At 44.2% G+C, this 19,111-nt stretch overlaps 2 protein-coding genes across 9 annotated transcripts in view; both read right to left on the reverse strand.

Annotated features, from left to right (window-relative positions):
• Nucleotides 1-19,111, reverse strand: part of LOC122789416 — a 1,105,687-nt gene that overhangs the window by 881,594 nt on the left and 204,982 nt on the right. The gene's annotated exons all lie outside the window — the stretch shown is intronic.
• NONO (non-POU domain containing octamer binding) overlaps nucleotides 1-19,111 on the reverse strand; it is a 677,532-nt gene that overhangs the window by 569,554 nt on the left and 88,867 nt on the right. For all 7 annotated transcript variants that reach the window (XM_044056848.1, XM_044056846.1, XM_044056852.1 and 4 more), the window contains exon 6: nucleotides 2,734-2,930. In XM_044056848.1, coding sequence (XP_043912783.1) covers nucleotides 2,734-2,930 — 197 coding nt within the window. The remainder of the gene's footprint in view (nucleotides 1-2,733; nucleotides 2,931-19,111) is intronic.

The following is a 19,111-nucleotide window of genomic DNA, read 5'->3' on the forward strand; positions in this document are numbered from 1 at the left end:
TGAACAGTGAAACACTATGAACATCAAAAATTTCAGGAGTCGGCCGACCGGTACTTGTGAACTGCTTCAGGCACTGCACGGCAAGAAAGACTAATGAAAATGGCGTTGACTGCATGTTTTATATCCCTGACGACCCAACATCATAGAAAAGGAACAGCAACAGACACAGGACCCAAGACTTTGTTATTCAGGCCAACTGAGGGTAACCTGCCAGCAGATTACCCAGATGTAATGACTGCAACAGTGAAACATGAACATCTGCCAAGTACCCAATTGTCAAGAACGTCAGAGGGCTAAGTAATCAGTTAATTTTAGCTCCTTTCCAACAGTACTGCCAAATACTACCCCCAAAGGGTACTACCTTAATCCTCTGGCTTTAAGACAGAACATACTGAAACAGTGGCATTGGAAATAGCTGGAAATTTGCACCATCTTGCTACTCTACTCCCATGACATCTTACTTTTAGAAGTCTACCAGGCTGTTTTTTTTTTTTTGGGGGGGGGGGGGTCTTGTTTTCAGGTTTCTGCTCAGCAGAAGCCCAATTATTGCAAACTATCAAGTTCACAGAACATGACAAGAAAGTTGAGACTTGTCTGCCAAGGCACCAATCAAGCAGCATCCTGGAGTAGTGCCTTGGCCAAAGACCTTGGTAAGCCCATCAGGCTACCTAAAGCAAGATGTTTACTAAGATGAATGCTAATCAGTGTTGCAGTTGAGGATAGCGATGGCATGTTTGTCCTGTACCTCAGATGTACAGACACCCAATATGGAGGGTTATCTACCTCTCCTAGAGATCTAGAGGTCATAACATGGGTGTCATAAGTTTTAAGTGTTATCACTAGAACAGTGAACATTAACATACGATACCCATAAGTGGATGCAATGCAAACTCACGGTAGCCATAAAGTACACAATTTAACCAGTGGACAACTTACCACTGCAGGAAGCCAGGTGATGGATCACAAACGGGTTGGTTTTGGCTGTAACAGATTTATATTCAGTAATTCAGTCTACAGATTCTTTAAGTACATGAATTTTTCTGCTTGAAGTGGTGTAGTTTGTCACTAGCAGCATCTAGTGAATTTTCTGAAGAGCACCTGAAAGCAAATTTTACTAGAGGAATGCTCAGTGGATTGATCTTCAGAATCCAGCAGGTCTAAACACTATTTATGGGAAAGAGGCAAATAGAGACCATTTACTGAAAGTGCCTCATTTAGGCTTCACAAAACAATTTCTTTGGAGGGAGCTGAACATGAAAATTACAGGTGCATTAGAACAATTGCAGTTTGATTAAGGTAGGCCAAGTCTCCTTAATTGGCAATGCCCAACTCAAATAAAACTTTCCCTAGTCAATGCAGGCAGATATACTATACGAAGGTATTGGGGGGGGGGGGATCCTACCACCACTACATTTTCAATAAAATGAAAACCTACAACAAAAAACATATGCATGAAAGGACATTTCAAATGTCTGCAATCTACATACATCATTTTTCAAGAAAGTAGGCTCCAGCACAAGTGTTAAAATTCAGCAGGAAGAGATGTTGAAATTACAAAGCACAAACTAGCCACATATATGGTCCTGGAAACCTGTATTGAATTAACTGCCAGAGCTAGAACTTGCATAACTGACAAGCCTGCTTCCCAATGGTAGTTAACAGCAGCTAGGGACACCACTGCAAAAGCTATCAGAAGTGGGAGCTGGCAAGTCTCAGCAAAGGCATGAGAATGTTGGCCCTTCAAACCAACAGGGTTTCCACGGTCTCTGGCACAGTCAGGACAAGCCTTGCTGCTCAATTACTTCTTTACACAGAAAAAGTTGTTCTCTGAAGAATCCTTCAGAATCAGGGAGCAATCCCTAGCACTAGTGAGAACTTTCACTCCAACAGGGGTCAAATTTTAACTTGTGATTTAGTGTTTCATTCGTAAGACCACTTATATTCTCTAGTACTATTGTGCACTCAGTTACCCGTTAGCTACAACAACCACTATTTTGGAGATATCTTCCAGTAATATCAGTACAAAAAAAAAAAAGACAAAAATCATGTATTTGAGAGAAAATGACAACTTTCCACTTACAAGTGCATAATGAGACTGGCTTCTGAAAGTGAAAATGAATGGCACCAGCATATTTCACTGCATGGCAACCCTTGCTAAAGATTAGCACTACACCCCCCCCCCCAAAAAAAATCTAAAGGGGTAGTAAAGTAGAAAAACCTAGTTATTTACTTACTGCCGACCCAGAGGGGTCACCCGGATAAGTTTTTTTTTTGGAAAGTGTCAAGAGCCACTTTTATCCCTTACAACGGCCTACTCCTAGAATACTGCCCTATATACACAACTAAAAGATACTTTAAAGTGCTTGAGATCATGCCAATTAACAATTTGTTCGTGTTGTTGCAATTTACGATCTGAATAAACCATGTGATTTTTAATCAGCTTGGTGGACTTGTGAAATTATACATTTTCATTGATACTTTCCTTGGAGTGCGTCTTTGGTACTACTGGTCGGACCACTAGGTCTTACAAGAGAGCTTAGAGTAATGCAGCAGGTACCTTTACAACAAAACTCCACTTTGAAAATGATTACACTCCTGAGGAAATTGCAGCACAAGCATCAATGGTGATAAGTTTAAGCCATTCAAATGCTGAATCAAGCATCTCACTTCAGACATTAACAGCCAGCCCAGTATCACTTCAAACTGCATTACTTACAAATGTAAGTTACTAACCTTGTCTCATCATCATGACTTGATGCTCCTGTCTGGCTGCTTCTAATTCCAGCTCTAGCTTATCTTTAGCATCATGTATATTCCTGTCCACTTGCTCTTGCTGCTGTTTCTCCATTTCTATCATAGCCTTCCACCGCATGGCATACTCATATTCAAAGGACCCAGGCTGAGCAAATCTGGGTGGCTGCTCCCGTTCACTAAAAATACAAAACATATCCAAATACAAGTACAGTTTTGACTGCTTTTAGGGAGGATAATTCAGTTTTATACTTCCTTAAAATACAAATCTTTCAGAAGAAAAAGTACAGTTGTGTACACTTACCATAAATGTACATGTTAGAGTGTGTGTATTCACTGTCGCAGTCATTTCATTTGGATTATCTGCCTGCAGGAAGCCCTCAGCCGGCCTGAACACCAAAGTCTTGGACTCCAGCATCAGATGCTTTCTCCTTCCATGACATCAAGTAGTCAGGGGTATAAAACATGCAGCAGATGCCATTTTATCAGTTTTACTTGCCCAAGATGTCTGGTGCCCACAATGGGAAGCAACTGTATATGCTGTAATAAACCTCCAAAAACCACACACCACAAAGCTTAAAACAAGGAGAGGTAGATCCAAGAGGAGTCAAGGGGCTGGAGGGAGGGTAACCAAAACTGAAACAGAATATACCAACATCTACATTTATGTAGAGTGTACACAACTGTACTATGTTCATGTTTTACTGTTGCAGTCATTACATTTGGGTTGACTCTCAAAGCTAAGGAAGGGAGGAGGAAGTTGGAGCATTAGGGCCAGCTATTAAGCCCTGCAAGACTGCAATGGCAAAACCAACTCTGGATTTAGAAAAAATGGTTATGTGGTAATGCTTTAAGGTATTAGAGCTCCACAGCTTCTTGAATGTCCCTGGTAGGGACACTTCTGAGAAAGGCTGTTCAAGTAGATGCAGCCCTGATGGAACGTGATTTTATCCCCTGTGGGGTAGGTTTTCCATGGTGCTTATAGCAGAAATGAATGCAATGTGCTATCCATTTAGAAATGGGTTTGCTTTGAAATGGCCTTCCCCTCTGCCCCTGCAGCAAAGCGGACTAGCAGCTGTTCAGATTGACAGACTTGGTCCTGTCCAAAATAAAATTTAAAGTTGCCTGTACACGTCCAAAGAGCAGCATTAGTTGTTTTATGGATTCAGAAATAAGGTAGGCAAATGAATGGAATAAGTTACACTAGACACCACCTTGGGCATAAAGGATTGGTCCTGAGGGAAACCCTGTCAGTATGGAAGATAATGAAAGGGCTCCACTGTCATGAGGGCCTGTAATCCAGATACTTCTTGCTGAAGTGATGGGTAGAAGGAAGGCTCTTTACCAAGAAAGGACTTTCAACTCTGCAGTTACAGCTGGCTGAACGAGGGAGAATGAGCTTTTCCAATACAAATTGGAGGTCTCGGGCTGGGGTAGGGGCTTGCTGGGGGGGGGGGGGTCATAAGTGTTTAGCCCCTCTGAGGATGAGGAACTGCTTTAGCAGGGGGTGAGAAGGGGTGATTCAGTATTATAATGTGCTGAAATGGTAGAAGCATGAATTTTAACAGACGAGAAGGATAGGCTCTTGTGGAGCATTCCTGTTAAGTACTGAAAAATATACGAGGCAAGTTAGGCACAGTTGTGCCCATCCCGCGTCTAGCTCCAGGAACAGTATCTTGCACTTTTTAGCATAGGATTTTCTAGTACTAGGCCTCCTTGCTTCCAGAATGCCATCTAGCACCTGCTTACTGAAGGATGCCATTTGTGAGCTCAAGGAATTAGCCAAGCTGCAAGACTCGGGGTTTGAAGCAGAGGGTGCAGAATCTGGCCCACCTGCTGGGACAGTGGGGAAGGGGTCTGAAATAGGTGCCATGGCTCCAGCAGTACCACACTGCACAAGAGGGGGTACCACTGCTGGAAAGGCCAGTCTGGTGCATTCAGTACTGTCCTTGGCTTGTCCTGTTTGATCTTCAGCAGAACCTTAGAGAGGATAGGCAGAAGGGGAAGGCATAAACAGGCTTTCCCCAAGGAAAGGACAGGGCCATCCACTTTCCAAGCTCGACTGTGGGAAGTCCTTGTGCAGAATTTGTCCAATTGGTAGCTCTGCTGGGAGGCAAACTGGTCTATTTCTGCGAGTCCATTTGTTGAAGAGGTTGAATATTTTTGGTTCGTTTACATTCATGTGGGTCCATGAGATTTCTGCTTAGGTAGTTTGCCAGTGACTTTAGCTTGCTGGTCAAGAATTGAGCTTGTCGGTGCACTTGGTAGCTCAAGGCAGTGTTCCACAGAGCCATGGCTAGTCTGCGTAGAGGGTGAGTGGGTTCTCCTGCTTGTGTACCACATAACTACGGTGTTTAGTCTCAAGAATTGTCCTGGAAGGATGTTTTTGAAGGCTGTCAGGGAATTCTGTACAGCTAACTTTTTGGTTGCTATGCAGGTGTATCTGAGACTGGTTCCATTTGCCCTGAACACACTGCCCTGCCAAGTGAGCCCCCATGCATTGTCTCATGCGTCTTACGGTTTGGGCGGCAGAGGGTAGAGTGAATGGAAACTCCTTGTGGTAGCAGATTTCTGCCAAAGGATCTCTTTTTGTACAAGGAATGATTGATTCCAGGTCCTGAGAATGTTGACACTAGGCTTTTTAGATAACATTGCAATTCCCTCATATGCAGTCTTGCATATGAAATTAGTAGAATGCAAGAGACCATGAACCCCACAGCTTGCAAAATTTTCCTTGCAGACAGCTGGGTCTTGTGGCCAGTAATTTGAAGTTGTCAAATGCGCTTGTTTCTTTGGAGTGAGGTAAGCCATCTGGGAAGTTGTGTTCAAGCTTGCACCCAGGAATACAACCTGCTGGCAGTGCACAAGGTGAGATTTTTTAGTTTATGGTGTACCCCAGTGAAGTTTAACGAATTCCAGATGTTTTAATAGCCAAGTCCTGGTTTCTGCCTGAAAGAATCGTCCAAGTATGGGTATATTTGAATATTTCTCTGCCTGCAAAATGCAATGGCTGGAGCTACACTCAATACCCTGGGCGCAGTAGATAAGCCAAAGAGAAGTGCAGAGAACAAATGGTGCATGGAGCCTGCCCTGAAGTGTAGGTACTTCCTGCAAGATTCCCTTATTGGAATGTGCAGGTAAGCTTCCGTTGAGTCTAAGGCTGCCAACCAGGCATCTTTGCCTAGCATAGGAAGCAGCTGAAGTGTTAGCATTCTGAATTTTGGGATTACCAAAAAGGTGTTTAGAATAGGAAAGTCCAGAATAGGACTCACCAGGAGCTGTCTTTACTGGGTACCAGGAAAAGTACCGAATAAAAACCTTCACCCTTTTCTTTAGCTGGGACACGTTGAATAGCCCTGATAGGAGAGAGAACCTGCTGTTGAGCTTCTGCCCACTGATTTGGAGGTAGGTCTGGTCAACTGTTTGGGGTTGGTAGGGTGTGAAAGTGGAATATGCATCTTTGGAAAACTATTTAAAACCCATTGGTCCTGGGTAATTTCAGTTTTTTGCACACAGGGCAAGCTTTCCTCCTAAGGGAGCAAGCAATTGAGCAGGGCTTGGGAGGGTTCATTGTGACTTTCCCGAAGGGGGTGTCCAACTACTTCTTGCTTTGGAAGTGGAAGCCCCCCACTCCTTAGGCCTATGCATAGCCTGAGACTAACCTAGGTGGTCTGCTGTTCCTGGCTTTGGACTAAGAGGCCTGGAAGAGACTGGAAAGGACCAATTTTTTGAAGGCCAATGCCTACTAAATCTGTGAGGCAGTACTTGAAATCTTTAATTTGAATAGATTTAGCTTTTCCTCCATCTTTGAGGACTTCTTTTGCTTTGTTGCCAAACAGGCAGTCTGTTTAAGGGAGCATCCAGTAATTTAGCTTTGACTGATCTGGCAAGTTTTGCTCCTTAAGCCAAGCATGCCTTCCAAGTACAGACCCAGTAACAGCAGCCTTGCAAGATGCTTCTCAAGAGTCAAAACCACACTGCAAAGTATGTTTACCAACTTGTTCAGCAGAAAGCATTAAATCCTGTAATTCTGTGTTCAGCACAGTCTGGAATCATTTTCTGTTAGTCCCATAATACACTGCTGGTACTTTAACATACGAAATTGGCAATTTAAAGCCATAATGGCCAAAGTGTACACATTCTTACCCTATCTGTCCAAGGCTCTAGAATCTCCATCAGAAGGGGTAGGGTGTTTGGCAGTGGTAGCCTTAATGCCCTTTGGTCCTTGGGAAATTGTCTCTGGATCCACAGTAGATTCTTGAAGAGGAAACTTACGAGAGTCAGGTAGTTTAATACCAGTCAGGTTTTCTGGGAGCTGGAGGTAGTCTGGGGACAGGCTAGATTCTAAGAAGCATCTACAGTGTCCTGAACAGGAGGGACAGCTAAAGATGTGTGCTGAGGGAGTAAGAATTCCCCAAGCCTCTTTTTGGAGTCAGAGTAATATTGGCTTACCCAGTGGAAATGCTCCAAGTGTGCAAGGTTTCACCAAAAGAAAAATATTCTGGTGGGGAAGCAGGGGAATGGAATCCTCCATCAGAATCCTCATAGGTAGAGAAGGGCAAATCCTGGCAATCAGAAAAAAGACAATATCAGAATCCAGATAAGAAATCGAAGGAAAATCAGTTCTAGGTCTCTTAAGTAAGAAGGTCTTCAGCCATTCTAAGCATTTGTTTTAGGCATATGGGCCTGACCATGCGGTTTGAACGTTTCCTATGCGTGGGTCGAGTTTTAGGTCTGGATGAAGATGGCAGTTTAAAATGCAAGTCTGTAGACCTGAATGCACCCTCAGAAGCCAGTGCCTGCACAGCAGCTCTGCACCCATCCATAGTTGAACAAACATCTAGCAGCATACCAGACTCCAGATTTCCAGGCCTCTACTGAAACCCATGTGAAGTAGCACGTATCAGGGGCTGCGAAAGCACCTTGCTGAGTACTAGCTTAGTGGAAGCATAGTCAGCAGTTTTGGACCTATGCAGTCTGTTTTTATACTTTTTTCTGGAATATCAGTAGTCAGATGACTTACAGAAGCCATTTCCGGGTAGTTAAACAGTACCAAAATAATTTGCTGCAAATATATACTGACGAATAGTTAGAGAGTTCAACAAGGCACAAAACAGACACCTAGGGATGTTGTGGTCTGGGCCTAAGCAAGGAATGCAGTATGAATGAATCTTTGAGGTATTAGTTTTCCACAGGCAATACAATAACTTTTACTGACATTGGTTAAGAGCAAGAAAATGAATCCCCAATGGGGTACTTCTTTTTTTGAAGACTTCAGTTCTGAAACTGAAACGAATCAAAAGAATTTCAGGAGTCAGCCAACCGGCACTTGCAAACTGCTTTGGGAAGACTCATCTAATGGCATTGGCTGCATGTTTTATACCCCTGACGACATGGAAGAGACCGCAGAGACAGGAATCCAAGACTCTGGTATTTAGGCCGGCTGAGGGCTACCTGCAGGCAGATGACCCAAATGTAATGTAATGACTGCAACAGCGAAACACCAATACAGACTTCCTACAGTAATCCAGGAGACTAACAGTTAAAGTAAAAATGTAGCAAGAATAGTCTGAAAACACAGACCAGCTTCTTTCTTACAAGACTTGCATCCAATTACTGAAGAATTCAAGCCAGTCCAGGTAAAAAGAAATCTGAGCCCATTTAGCCAAGATACCACCAATGCCATAGTCAATGCCAGCAACCTGAGCACAAGTATGAAGCATACCTCCCAAAAAGCTACACACAGGATTGAGTGGCCAGTTCACTGAGTAGAGTGGCTCTTCACTCTCACCTGTGAAGCACCAAAGATAAAGGGAAACTGTAGCGCGCCTAAAAAGGTATGATAAAACTGCACAAATTCATGAGTAGCAGGCATATGCAAATGCCTATACAGACTAAAGTGTGAAGGATGTCTGTACAGTAGCAGCTACTGCAAGGGTCACCTAATTTAAACCACCATTTATCGCTGATTATTCAGCATGAGCTTAAGGGAACTGGATAATGTGAAATATGCTAAAAATCCATTATATGCCAAAAAAAAAAAAAAAAAAAAAAAAAAAAAAAAAGTGTTCTTACCATAACATTCCATGCGAGTTAACCTCACCTTTGTTCTTACATGTGGGTACGGAGCCGATCCAATCAGCTCTGAGTTAGCCACTTTCCAAGTTAAAGATCTTTGAGTAGCTCAAGGCAGTCCCTATCAATACAACTAAGCACCAAAAAAACTCAAGTCTAAATCTCTACATCTAAATATATATCTAAAGATCTGGGGAAGACCATATGACCTGGCTAGGTTAGGAAGTGGAGCAGGCATGCTGTCAAGTTTGAGGGAGAAAAAAAAAGGGGTGAACTGACAAATGAGTCGGGAGGTCCGGATCCCAAGGTTCTTCCACTTGGTATTGCTGAAGAGGAACCATATCTGCAGAGGCCAAAACAGGGCTATCAGAATACCACAGTCTTTTCACACGCTTTTGGCTTTCTGTAAGAATCTGGGGATCAAGGGGGTTGGTGGAAAGGCATAAAGGAGACCAGAGGGCAAATTGTGTATAAGCGAATCCCTTGGGCTGTCCCTCTGTGGAGGATACAGGGCAAAGTAGTTCCTACATTTGGCATTCATCAGGGATGCAAAACCCCATCTGCAGAATATCATTTCCGCCATTTGAGGGACCACTAAGGAGGCAGCACAATGACTCTGCTGAGTTTGTTCGCCATCACATTGGATAACCCTGGGATGTGCGTTGCTATCAGAAAGTGCCCGGTGGATACAGCCCACTGCCAAATTCTCAGGGCCTCTCGGCATAAAGGTAAGACTTGGTTCCCCGTTTGATGTACCAGACTACAGTACAGTTGTGTACACTTACCATAAATGTAAATGTTAGAGTGTACTCACGGTTGCAGTCATTACATTTCGGTACTCTGCTGGCAAGCTGCCCTCAGTTGGCCTGATCAACGGTCTTGGGTCCTGTCTGTTGCTGTCCCTTAATCCATGTAGTCAGGGGTATAAAACATGCAGCAGATGTCATTACATCAGTTTGCCATAGATGTCAGGTGCCCCCCAAATGGGGAGCAAATATGTATCTATATGTATAAAAATAAAAACATACCTCCAAACAAAAGCAAATACACCAAAAAGGCCTTTAAAGATGGTAACAATAACAAGAGGTATAGCTAGAGAAACAGTGGGCTGGAGGGAGAGTAACCAAGACTGCAACAATGAACACACTAACATCTATGTTTATCGTAAATGTGCAACACTACGTTTAGTGTTTCACGGTTGCAGTCATTACATTTGGGTAGAATCTCAAAGCTATGGATGGGAGGACGGATTTAGGAAGAAGGTTGGCAGATGAGTGGTCTAATTAAGGGCCACACTAGATACCACTTTAGGCATAAAGGATGGACTGGTCCAGAGAGCCAGCCTGTCAGGATAAAAAATAATGAAAGGCTCCACTGCCCCAAGAGCCTGTAGTTCTGAAATCCTTCTAGCTGAAGTGACTGCCAAAAGAAAAGCAGTTTTTCAAGAGAAATTTTAGGTCCACAGTAGCAGCTGGCTCAAAAGGAGGTAGAGTTTTTCCAAAAAAAAAGTTGCGGTCCCATGCAAGAGTTGCTCTCCTGGGAGGTCTTAAATTTTTTGGACTCTGAGGAACTGCTTTAGCAAAGTACGAGAAAAGAGATAAGGCTCTGTTGCAATGAGCTGAAATAGCAGAGGCATGGATTTTTATGGAAGAAAATAAATAGGCCCTTGTGAAGCATCTCAGTTAAAAGTATTGCAGAATCTGAGGAATATTGGGTACTGCTGTGCTTATTCCTGGTGCTTTGTTCCAGGCACAAAATCTTTTCCATTTGTCAGCATAAGACTTCCTAGTACTAGGCCTTCTACCCTCCAAAATGACATCCATCACAGGTTTGCTGAGATGTAACTGGTGAAATTAGTTTATTAGCCATGCTGCAAGACTCCGTTTGGAGCAGTGTGCAGAATGATAGTTCTGCTGAGACAGTAGGCGAGACCGTAGGTGAGGTGTCTGAGGTAGGTACCACGGAGGAAGGTGCAACATTGTGCAGGAGCAGGTACCAGTGCTGGCGAGGCCAGTCTACAGCAATCCAAATCAATTTTTGTTTTTTCCTGTCTGACTTAGTAAGCCCTTGGAGAGCTGAGGGGAAGGCATAGACTGAGGGAATCCACTTTCCAAGCTTTTGAGATAAATTCTTGTGCAGAATTTGTCCAACTGATTTTTGCCTCACCCCAAAACTGTGTCTGGGCTCCCCCATTTGCATGTCAACATGCTGATTTGTGGATCCAGTTTCCATTTGTGTGGGTCCATAAGATTTCTGCTTAGTATGCCAGAGTATTTTGCTTTCCTGGCAGGAATGGGGCTTTTAGATGCATTTAAGTAAAGGCAGTGGTTCCACAATGCCATGGCTAGTCTGCAAATGGGGTAGGAATGAGTACCCCCCCCCCCTGCTTGTTTATGTACCATAAGAGACTGTCTCTCTCTCCATCAGTAGTTGTCTTGGATGAAGATAGTCCCTTGAAGGCTGTTGGAGCATTCTGTAAAGCTATCCTCTCCTTCCAACCGATATGTAGGTGCATTTGATTTGGGCTCCATTGGTCCTGAATGCATCTCCCTGCCGCCGCCCCCCCCCCCCACCAATCATAGCCTGATGAGTCTGTAGTAGAGGTCTGGGCAGCAGGGGGTGGAATGAATGACAATCCCCCATTTTGATGGCAGGCTCTGCCCACCATAAGAACTCTAGTTGCAGGCAAGGAACGATGGGAATCAGTTTTCCAGGCTGTGACAATGTTGACTCCAGGCTGTGAATGTTGACTCCATAAGCTTTTTAGGTACCACTGAAGTTTCCTCGTATGCAGTCTTGCATATGGAATTAGAACTCAGGAGGCCATGAGCCCAAAGGCCTGCAGAATGTCTTGCAGATAGCTGGGTTTTTGTGGCCACCTGCTTGAAGTCAATTGAATTTGTTTTTCTGGCATAAGGCAAGTCATCTGGGCAGTTGTATTCAAGCTTGCACCCAGGAATGTAATTTGATAGGGTACCAGTTGTGGTTTCGAAAAAATCTGGCATTTTGTAAAAAGGCTTCTAACTTGTCTAGGGTACACCATAAATGAAAACTGTCCTTTCTGCCTGAATTAGACAATCATCCAGGTGTGGATACATTATTTCTTTGCCTGCAAATACAATTACTGGTACCAGGCATTTTGTGAAGACCCTGGGTGCAGTAGATAAGCCAAAGGGTAGGGCAGTGCAGAGAACTAGTAATGCAAACAGCCAGCTTTGAAGCTGAGGTATCTTCTGCAAGATTCCCCGATTGGGATATGCAGGTAAGCCTCTTAAGTCTAGAATTACCACCTTGCACGTAGCATAGGTAGTAACCGTTTAAGAGTCTGCATCTTGAATTTTGGAATGTCCAGAAATGTATTTAGAATGGATAAGTCCGAATTGGACACCATGATTTGTCTTTTGAGTACCAGGAAAAGTCTTTAAAAACTTTGTACCTTTTCCTGTACTGGTTTAATAGCTCCCATAGCCTCTGCCCACTGATGAGGCAGGTTTGGGCATCTGCCCACTGATTCGGAGGCAGGTTTGGGCATCTGTTCGGGACTGGCAAAGTGCAGTTTTGTACCTACCATAAATGTAGATGTTAGAGTGGTTATACTGCTGCAGTCAAACTTGGGTTATCCTGTAGTCAGGCGGTCCCGCAGTCGGCTGAATCCCAAAGTCTTGGTCCAGCCGTCGGTTGTAGTCTCCTCTTCCCTGAGGACAGTGCGACAGGGGTATAAGAGAGCAGACACCAATTTCTTCAGTTTTTCTTGCCCCAGATGCCAGGTGCCCCCAAGTAGAAAGCAATACAATAGCTATGAAACAATACCTTAGTAGACGAGCAATAGAACTAGCTGTTAGCAAATACACCATATAGACATGCATCCAAGAGATTGAAGTACATGGAGTTGTAACTAACACCCTGGTATGTAGAGGGGATGGAAGGAGGGTAACCTGGACTGCAGCAGTATAACCACCAACATCTACATTTATGGTAGGTACAAAACTGTACTATGTTCATCGTGCTATACTGCTGCAGTCATCACACTTGGGTAGAATCCCAAAGCTATGGAAGGGTGGCTGGTACCAAACTGGGTTAGGTGATGCTAGGATGCCCTGCAGAACTGCAGTGGCAAAACCAGCCCTGGTTTGAGTATAATGGAAGGTTGTAGTGCTTGGTAAAGGTGTGCATTGAACTTAAAGTAGCTACCTCCAGAATGTCTTTGGTTGGAACCCCTCTGAGAGGCTGCAGAGGTTGCAGTAGCCCTGGTAGAATGGGATCCAATACTGACAGGCACTGCCTTCCCATGGTGCGAGTAGCAAAAGCGGATACAATGTGCTATCCATTTAGAAATGGTCCGTTTTGAAATGGCCTTTCCTTGTGAACCTGCAGCATAAGATACAAAGTTGGTCAGTTTTTCAAATCTTTGTCTTTTCTAAATAACGTAACTGTCTGAATGTCCAAAGAGTGAAGGAGCCCTTCTTTATTCTGTGGGTTAGGATAAAAGGTGGGTAAATGAATGGTCTGATTCAAAGCCACACTGGACACTACCTTGGGCATGAAGGTAGGGTTAAGTTTGTAGAGAGACTGACCCGATGTCAAATAATGAAAGGTTCCACTGCCAAAAGTGCTTGTAGTTCTGAGACCCTGCATGCTGAGTAATAGCCAGTAACAAGGCTGTTTTCCAATACAAGTATTGTAGTTCTGCTGAGAATGCTGGTTCGAAAGGAGGTAGTGTTAACTTTTCTAAAACGAAGTTCAGGTCCCAAGTTGGTGTTTGTGGTTTTCTGGGGGGGGGGGGTCTTGTATTCTTAGCCCCTCTGAGAAACTGAGTAAAGGGTGTGAGAAAATTGGGGGATCCGTATTACTGAGCTGAAATGGCTGAAGCATGCATCTGAATGGAGGAGAAGGAAAGGCCTTTGTGTAACATCAGTTAGGTATTGCAGTATGTGAGGAATGTTTGGAATCCAATGATTTTGACCTTTAGCCTGGTGCCATGCACAAAATCTTTTCCATTTGTCTGAGTAAGTCTTCCTGGTGCTGGGCCTCCATAATTACATTCAGGACCTCCTTGGAGAAAAAGTGTTGATTGATAATTTAAGGAATTCTCCATGCAGCTATTTTAAAGTTCTGAGCTAGCTGCGACAGGTTTGATGGTCCACAGTAGTGGGAATGGAGGCAAAATCCATGGAGTGCTGCGAGTCAAGTTCCTTAGCAATGGGTACCAGTGCTGGCATGGCCAGTCCAGAGCAGAGGATCATGTGGTCTGTTCTGACCTTCAATAATACCTTGGTCAATAGAGGTAGTGGAGGGAAGGCATAGACAGTCAGTGTTATCCAACTAAACGATAGAGCGTCCACTTTCCAGGCTAGGGAGTGACAAGTCCTGGTGCAGAATTTTTGTAATTTGGCAATTGTTGGGGGATGCAAATAGATCCATGTCTGGACATCCATCTTGAGTTATCATTGAAAATACTTGTGGATGTAGTCTCCACTCGTGGGGGTCTGCCATGTTTCTGCTCAATTAGTCTGCCAATGTTCCTTTCCTGGCAGGAATTGTGCTTGTAGTTGTACTTGGTAGATCAAAGCTGTTCCATAAGGTCATAGCCTGTCTGCATAAAGGGTAGGAGTGTGTTCCTCCCAGTTTATGTACCACAACTGTGGTGTTTTCGGTCCTTATTAGAAGTTGTCCTGTATGCAAGAGGTCCTTGAAGGCTGTCAGGGCATTTTGCACAGCTAGCATCTCCTTTTGGTTGATGTGAAGATTTGTTTTGCAGACCATTTGCCCTGTACGCATTGTCCTGCCATGTGCGCTCCCCAGGCGTAGTCTGAAGAATCTGTTGTCATGGTTTGGTTTGCTGGAGGCAAGACGAAAGACCCTTGTTTGACATGCTTGAGCCCACCATAGGAACTCTTTTTGAAGGCAGGGAATGAAAGTACATTTGTTTCGAGGCTGTGCCTGTGTTGACCATACACTTTTCAGGTACCATAGTAATTCTCATATGCAGCTTTGCATATGGGATTAGTTGAATGCATGATGCCATGAACCCCAATGCCTGCAGGATTTTCCTTACAGTGAACTGGGTAAAAGTTGCTATTTAAGTTAAATCAATTGCTTTTGTCTGGCGTGAGGTAAGCCATCTGGGCCGTTGTATTTAAGCTGGCACCCAGGAATATTATTTGTTGCAAGGGTATTAGTTTTTACTTTAACTGTGTACCCTAGGCAACTGAGCAGCTGTGTTACAAGTGCCAGATGCTGTAATTGAACGTCCTTGCTGCCCGCTTGGATCAGGCAGTCGTCCAGATATGGGTAAATTTGTATTAGTCTACAATATGCAATTACTGATGCCAGGCATTTTGTAAGTACTCTGGGTGCAGTAGATAAGCCAAAGGGCAGTGTAGAGAATTAATCTGTTGTACCTGCCAAAAATCTGAGGTATCTTATGCAATCTTGTCTGATAGGGACATGCAGGTATGCCTCTGAGGTCCAACGTTACCAGCCAAGACTCCTTGCCCAGCATGGGAAGGAGCTGCTGTATAGTGAGCATTCTGAATTTGGTTATCTCCAGGTATGTGTTCAGAATTGAGAGGTCTAAGATGGGCCTCCAGGCTTTGCCCTTTCTTGGGACTAGAAACAGTCTTTAGTAAAAACTGTGACCTTGCTCTTTTGTAGGTACATTTTGAATTGCTTTTATAGCCATAAGAGCTGAAATTTGCATTTGAGCCTCTGCCCATTGGTTTGGAGGCAGATTTGGCATGCCTCTCATCCGAGGTAAAGTGTGGAAATGAAATCTGTAGCCTCGAGTAATAATGTCCAGAATACATTTGTCCTTTATGATGCGCCAATTCTGTGGAAATTGGGCCAGTTTCCCCTCCCAAAGGTGCTGCCAGGGCAATTTTGCTTGGCAGGCGAAGAGGGAAGTCATTGTGTTGGTTTCCTGAAAGGTTGAGGTCTTTCGTCTCCACCTCTGAGTTGCTGTATGCCACTGTCTAGGCCTGAAAGAACCTCGTGGCTGGCCTCTGCCCCTTGGGTGCCTGTACCTACCTCTTTGGGGTCTGATGCAAGAAAGGACCAGTTTTTTTGATGGCCATTTCTGCTGAAACGAGGAGGTTGTACCTGTAAAAAATCTTTAACTGTTTGCACAGATTTTGCCTTTTCTTCCATTTTCTTCAAAACTTCCTCTGCTTTGATACCAAACATCTTTCTGCAATGGGGCATCCAATAACTGCTTTGACATGTTCTGGTAAGGCTTGTTCTTTAAGCCAAGCATGCCTACGTATGACAGACCCTGTGACAGCTGCTCTACATGAGGCTTCCAATGAATCAAAACCACACTAAGGTATGTTTTCCCACTTGTTCTGCTGCATGCAGCAAATCCTGTATCTTTCAAATATAGTTGGTCTGAGGGATCAGCTTCTGCTTCAACTGTGCAAGTCAAATACTGTTGGTATTTTAGCATGTGGAATTGGCAGTTTAAAGCCCTCATGGCCAAAGTGGCAGAAGTGCACACTTTCCCCATCTTTCTAATACTCTGGAATCTTTCAGAAGGGAGTGGATTCTTAGCAGTAGAGGCCTTCACCCCTTTGGGACCCTGGGAAATTGTCTCTGGGTCTGCATTAGGGCTTTTGTATAGAAACTTATGAGTATTAGGAACTCTGTAGTATCTGTCTGGTTTAGCTGGAGGTAAGGAATCTGGGTTTAAACTGGATTCAGAGAAATAGGTCTAAAATTGGAGGAATTACCACGGGTCTATGCTGTGGAAGAAGAAACAGAGTCTTCATAAGGAGGGAAGGAGTAATCCTGGGAGTTGCCTGAGGAAATGGATGCTTGGTCAGAGGAAGGACAATCTTCCTCCAGTCTAGGCCTTTTGTCAGGTGGGGGTTGGGATCCCCTGATAAGGGTAATAAAATCCTCTGCCATCTTAAGCATCTGTTTTTTAGGCATAGGGGCCTGGGGGGGTAGACCCAGTTTAACTTTCAAGGGGGCTTTGAGCTTAGCATAAGGCTTGGCAGAGGCAGTTGTCTGTTTGAAAACACCCTCCGAGTCCAAAGATCTATTACAAGTTTCCGGATCTCCATCAGGGCTGGTGTCTGAGGAGTGAGGTGGAACCGGATCCTGAGGCCCAACAGTTTCGGTTTGGGATGCCATCAGAAATTCTGAATCAGCGGTAGTCAGGGCTGCGAAGGCGCCTCACTGAAAACCGGAGAACCAGTGTCGGGCCTTGCTGAGGCCTTGGTATCTGGTCTTGGCTGCCAGTCCTTATTTTTGCGTTTTTTTAATCATTGCTGATGTCTGTTGCTCTGACTGCATGCTATAATTAAATTTTCTGCCAAAATAATGCTGGAATTCTACCCGACGCTTTATTGTACGTTTGTTGAACCTAGCACAGAACAGACAGGTGTCGTGGTCTGGGCCTAGGCAAGGTATACAAGAGGCCTAGGCAAGGTATACAAGAATGAAAATCCTTAGGAGGTATTTGCTTCCCACAAGAAATACAATTATTAAACTTTTTGTCTGACATTGGCCTGAGGCAAGAAAAGTTTCCCCAACAGGGTACTTAGCTTTAGAAAAGACTTCAGGCTGAAAATTTCAGGAGCTGGCCGACCGGCACTTGCGAACTGCTTCTGCTTCGGGCACCATGTGGCAAAACTGAAGAAAACAGCGTAGGCTGTCTTTTATACCCCTGTTGCACAGACTTGAGGGAACAGGCGACGACAACCGACTCCGGACCAAGCCTTTGGGATTCGGCAGACTGCAGGACCGCCTGACGACAGGATAACCCAAGTGTGATGACTGCAGCAGTATAGCACTATGAACATAGTGTGGAAATAAATCTGTATCCCTGGGATACTATATTTAAAACCCATTTGTCCTGGGTAATCAGTTGTCAAGTTTTGTACATGAAGTGCCAAGTTCCCCCCCAAAGGAGAAGCCAAAAATTAAGTGCTTGGTGATTGCAGTGAGTCATTGAGACCATTTACCATAGGAAGGTGCCTTGTTGCTTCCAGATTTGGAGGTGGAGGCACCCCATTGCTTTTTCTAAAAGTTCCTTGCGACTGTAACCTGGAGCCTTTAGAATGTCTGGGTTTGACCTGAGCAGTTCGTGGGTACTGGAAAGGACCAGTTCTTAAGCCAGTGCCTACTAAAACCTGGGTGGCTGCACTTTTAGGAAATCTTTTCAGTTTGCATAGATTCAGCTTTATCTTCCATCTTTTTCAAAACTTCTTCAGCCTTATTACAAAATACTGTCCTGTTGTAAAGGAGCATCCAACAATTTTGCTTTAACATGGTCAGGCAGACTTTGCTCCTTGAGCCAAGCATACCTTCACAGATCCAGTTACAGCAGCCCTGCAAGAGACCTCCAAGGAATCAAAACCACATTGCAAAGTATGTTTTCCAACTTGTTCAGCCGAATGCAATAAATCCTGCAACTTTATTTTCCACATTCAGAAATCAACATTTTCTGTTTAAGTAAACCCATGACATGCTGCACCGAATGCCAAGGTTGCAGATGTGTAACCTTCTTACCCCATCTATTCAGCACCCTGGAATCTATAAGAAGGGGTAGGATTTTTTTAGCAGTAGAGGCCTTAATGCCCTTAGGACCCTGAGAAATTCAGGGTCAGCAGTAGGGGGTTTTAAAAAGGAATTTGTGGGAGTCAGGAACCCTGTAGTATCTGTCTGGCTTACTAGGAGCCAGAGGCAGGGAATCAGGAGTCCTACTAGATTGAGAAAGTGTCTAGAACAGGAGGTATAGCCAAAGGCCTAAGCAGAGGAAGAAATCCCCAAGTCTCTTTTTAGAGAGACTGAGATATCCTGACTCTCCCAGTGAAAGTTCTAAGGTATGCAAAGTTTCTCCAAAAGAAAAAAATTCGGGAAAAGGGATGGAATCTTCTGCAGAGTTCAAGTGGAATAGATAATTCCTGATCAGAAGAGGAATCAGAAGAAATAGAAGCCTGATCTGAAGATTCATAGTCAGTGCCTTGCCTGGGCCTCTTAAGCAGGAGGGGATGGGTACCCCTGATCAAGGTAATTAAGTCCTCAGCCATTTTGATAATTTTAGGCATTGGGGCCTGAACATGTGGTCCAAGCATCATTTTAGACGTAGTAGTTTTTGGCCTTAGTTTTGAAGATGGCATCTGTTTAATATACAGATCTTTAGGCCCGAAGACCCTCGGAAGCCGGTGCCTGCTTAGTGGCTCTGGACCCATCTAAGCTAGAGACATCTGCAGGTTCAATACTTACAGCACCTCACGGCATACCGGACTCAGAATGGGTCTCCGTAGAGGCCTGCAAATCAAAA

Source organism: Protopterus annectens, chromosome 14.part0 (assembly GCF_019279795.1).
Source record: "Protopterus annectens isolate FY-2018-M chromosome 14.part0, PAN1.0, whole genome shotgun sequence".
Taxonomy (NCBI): Eukaryota; Metazoa; Chordata; order Ceratodontiformes; family Protopteridae; genus Protopterus; species Protopterus annectens.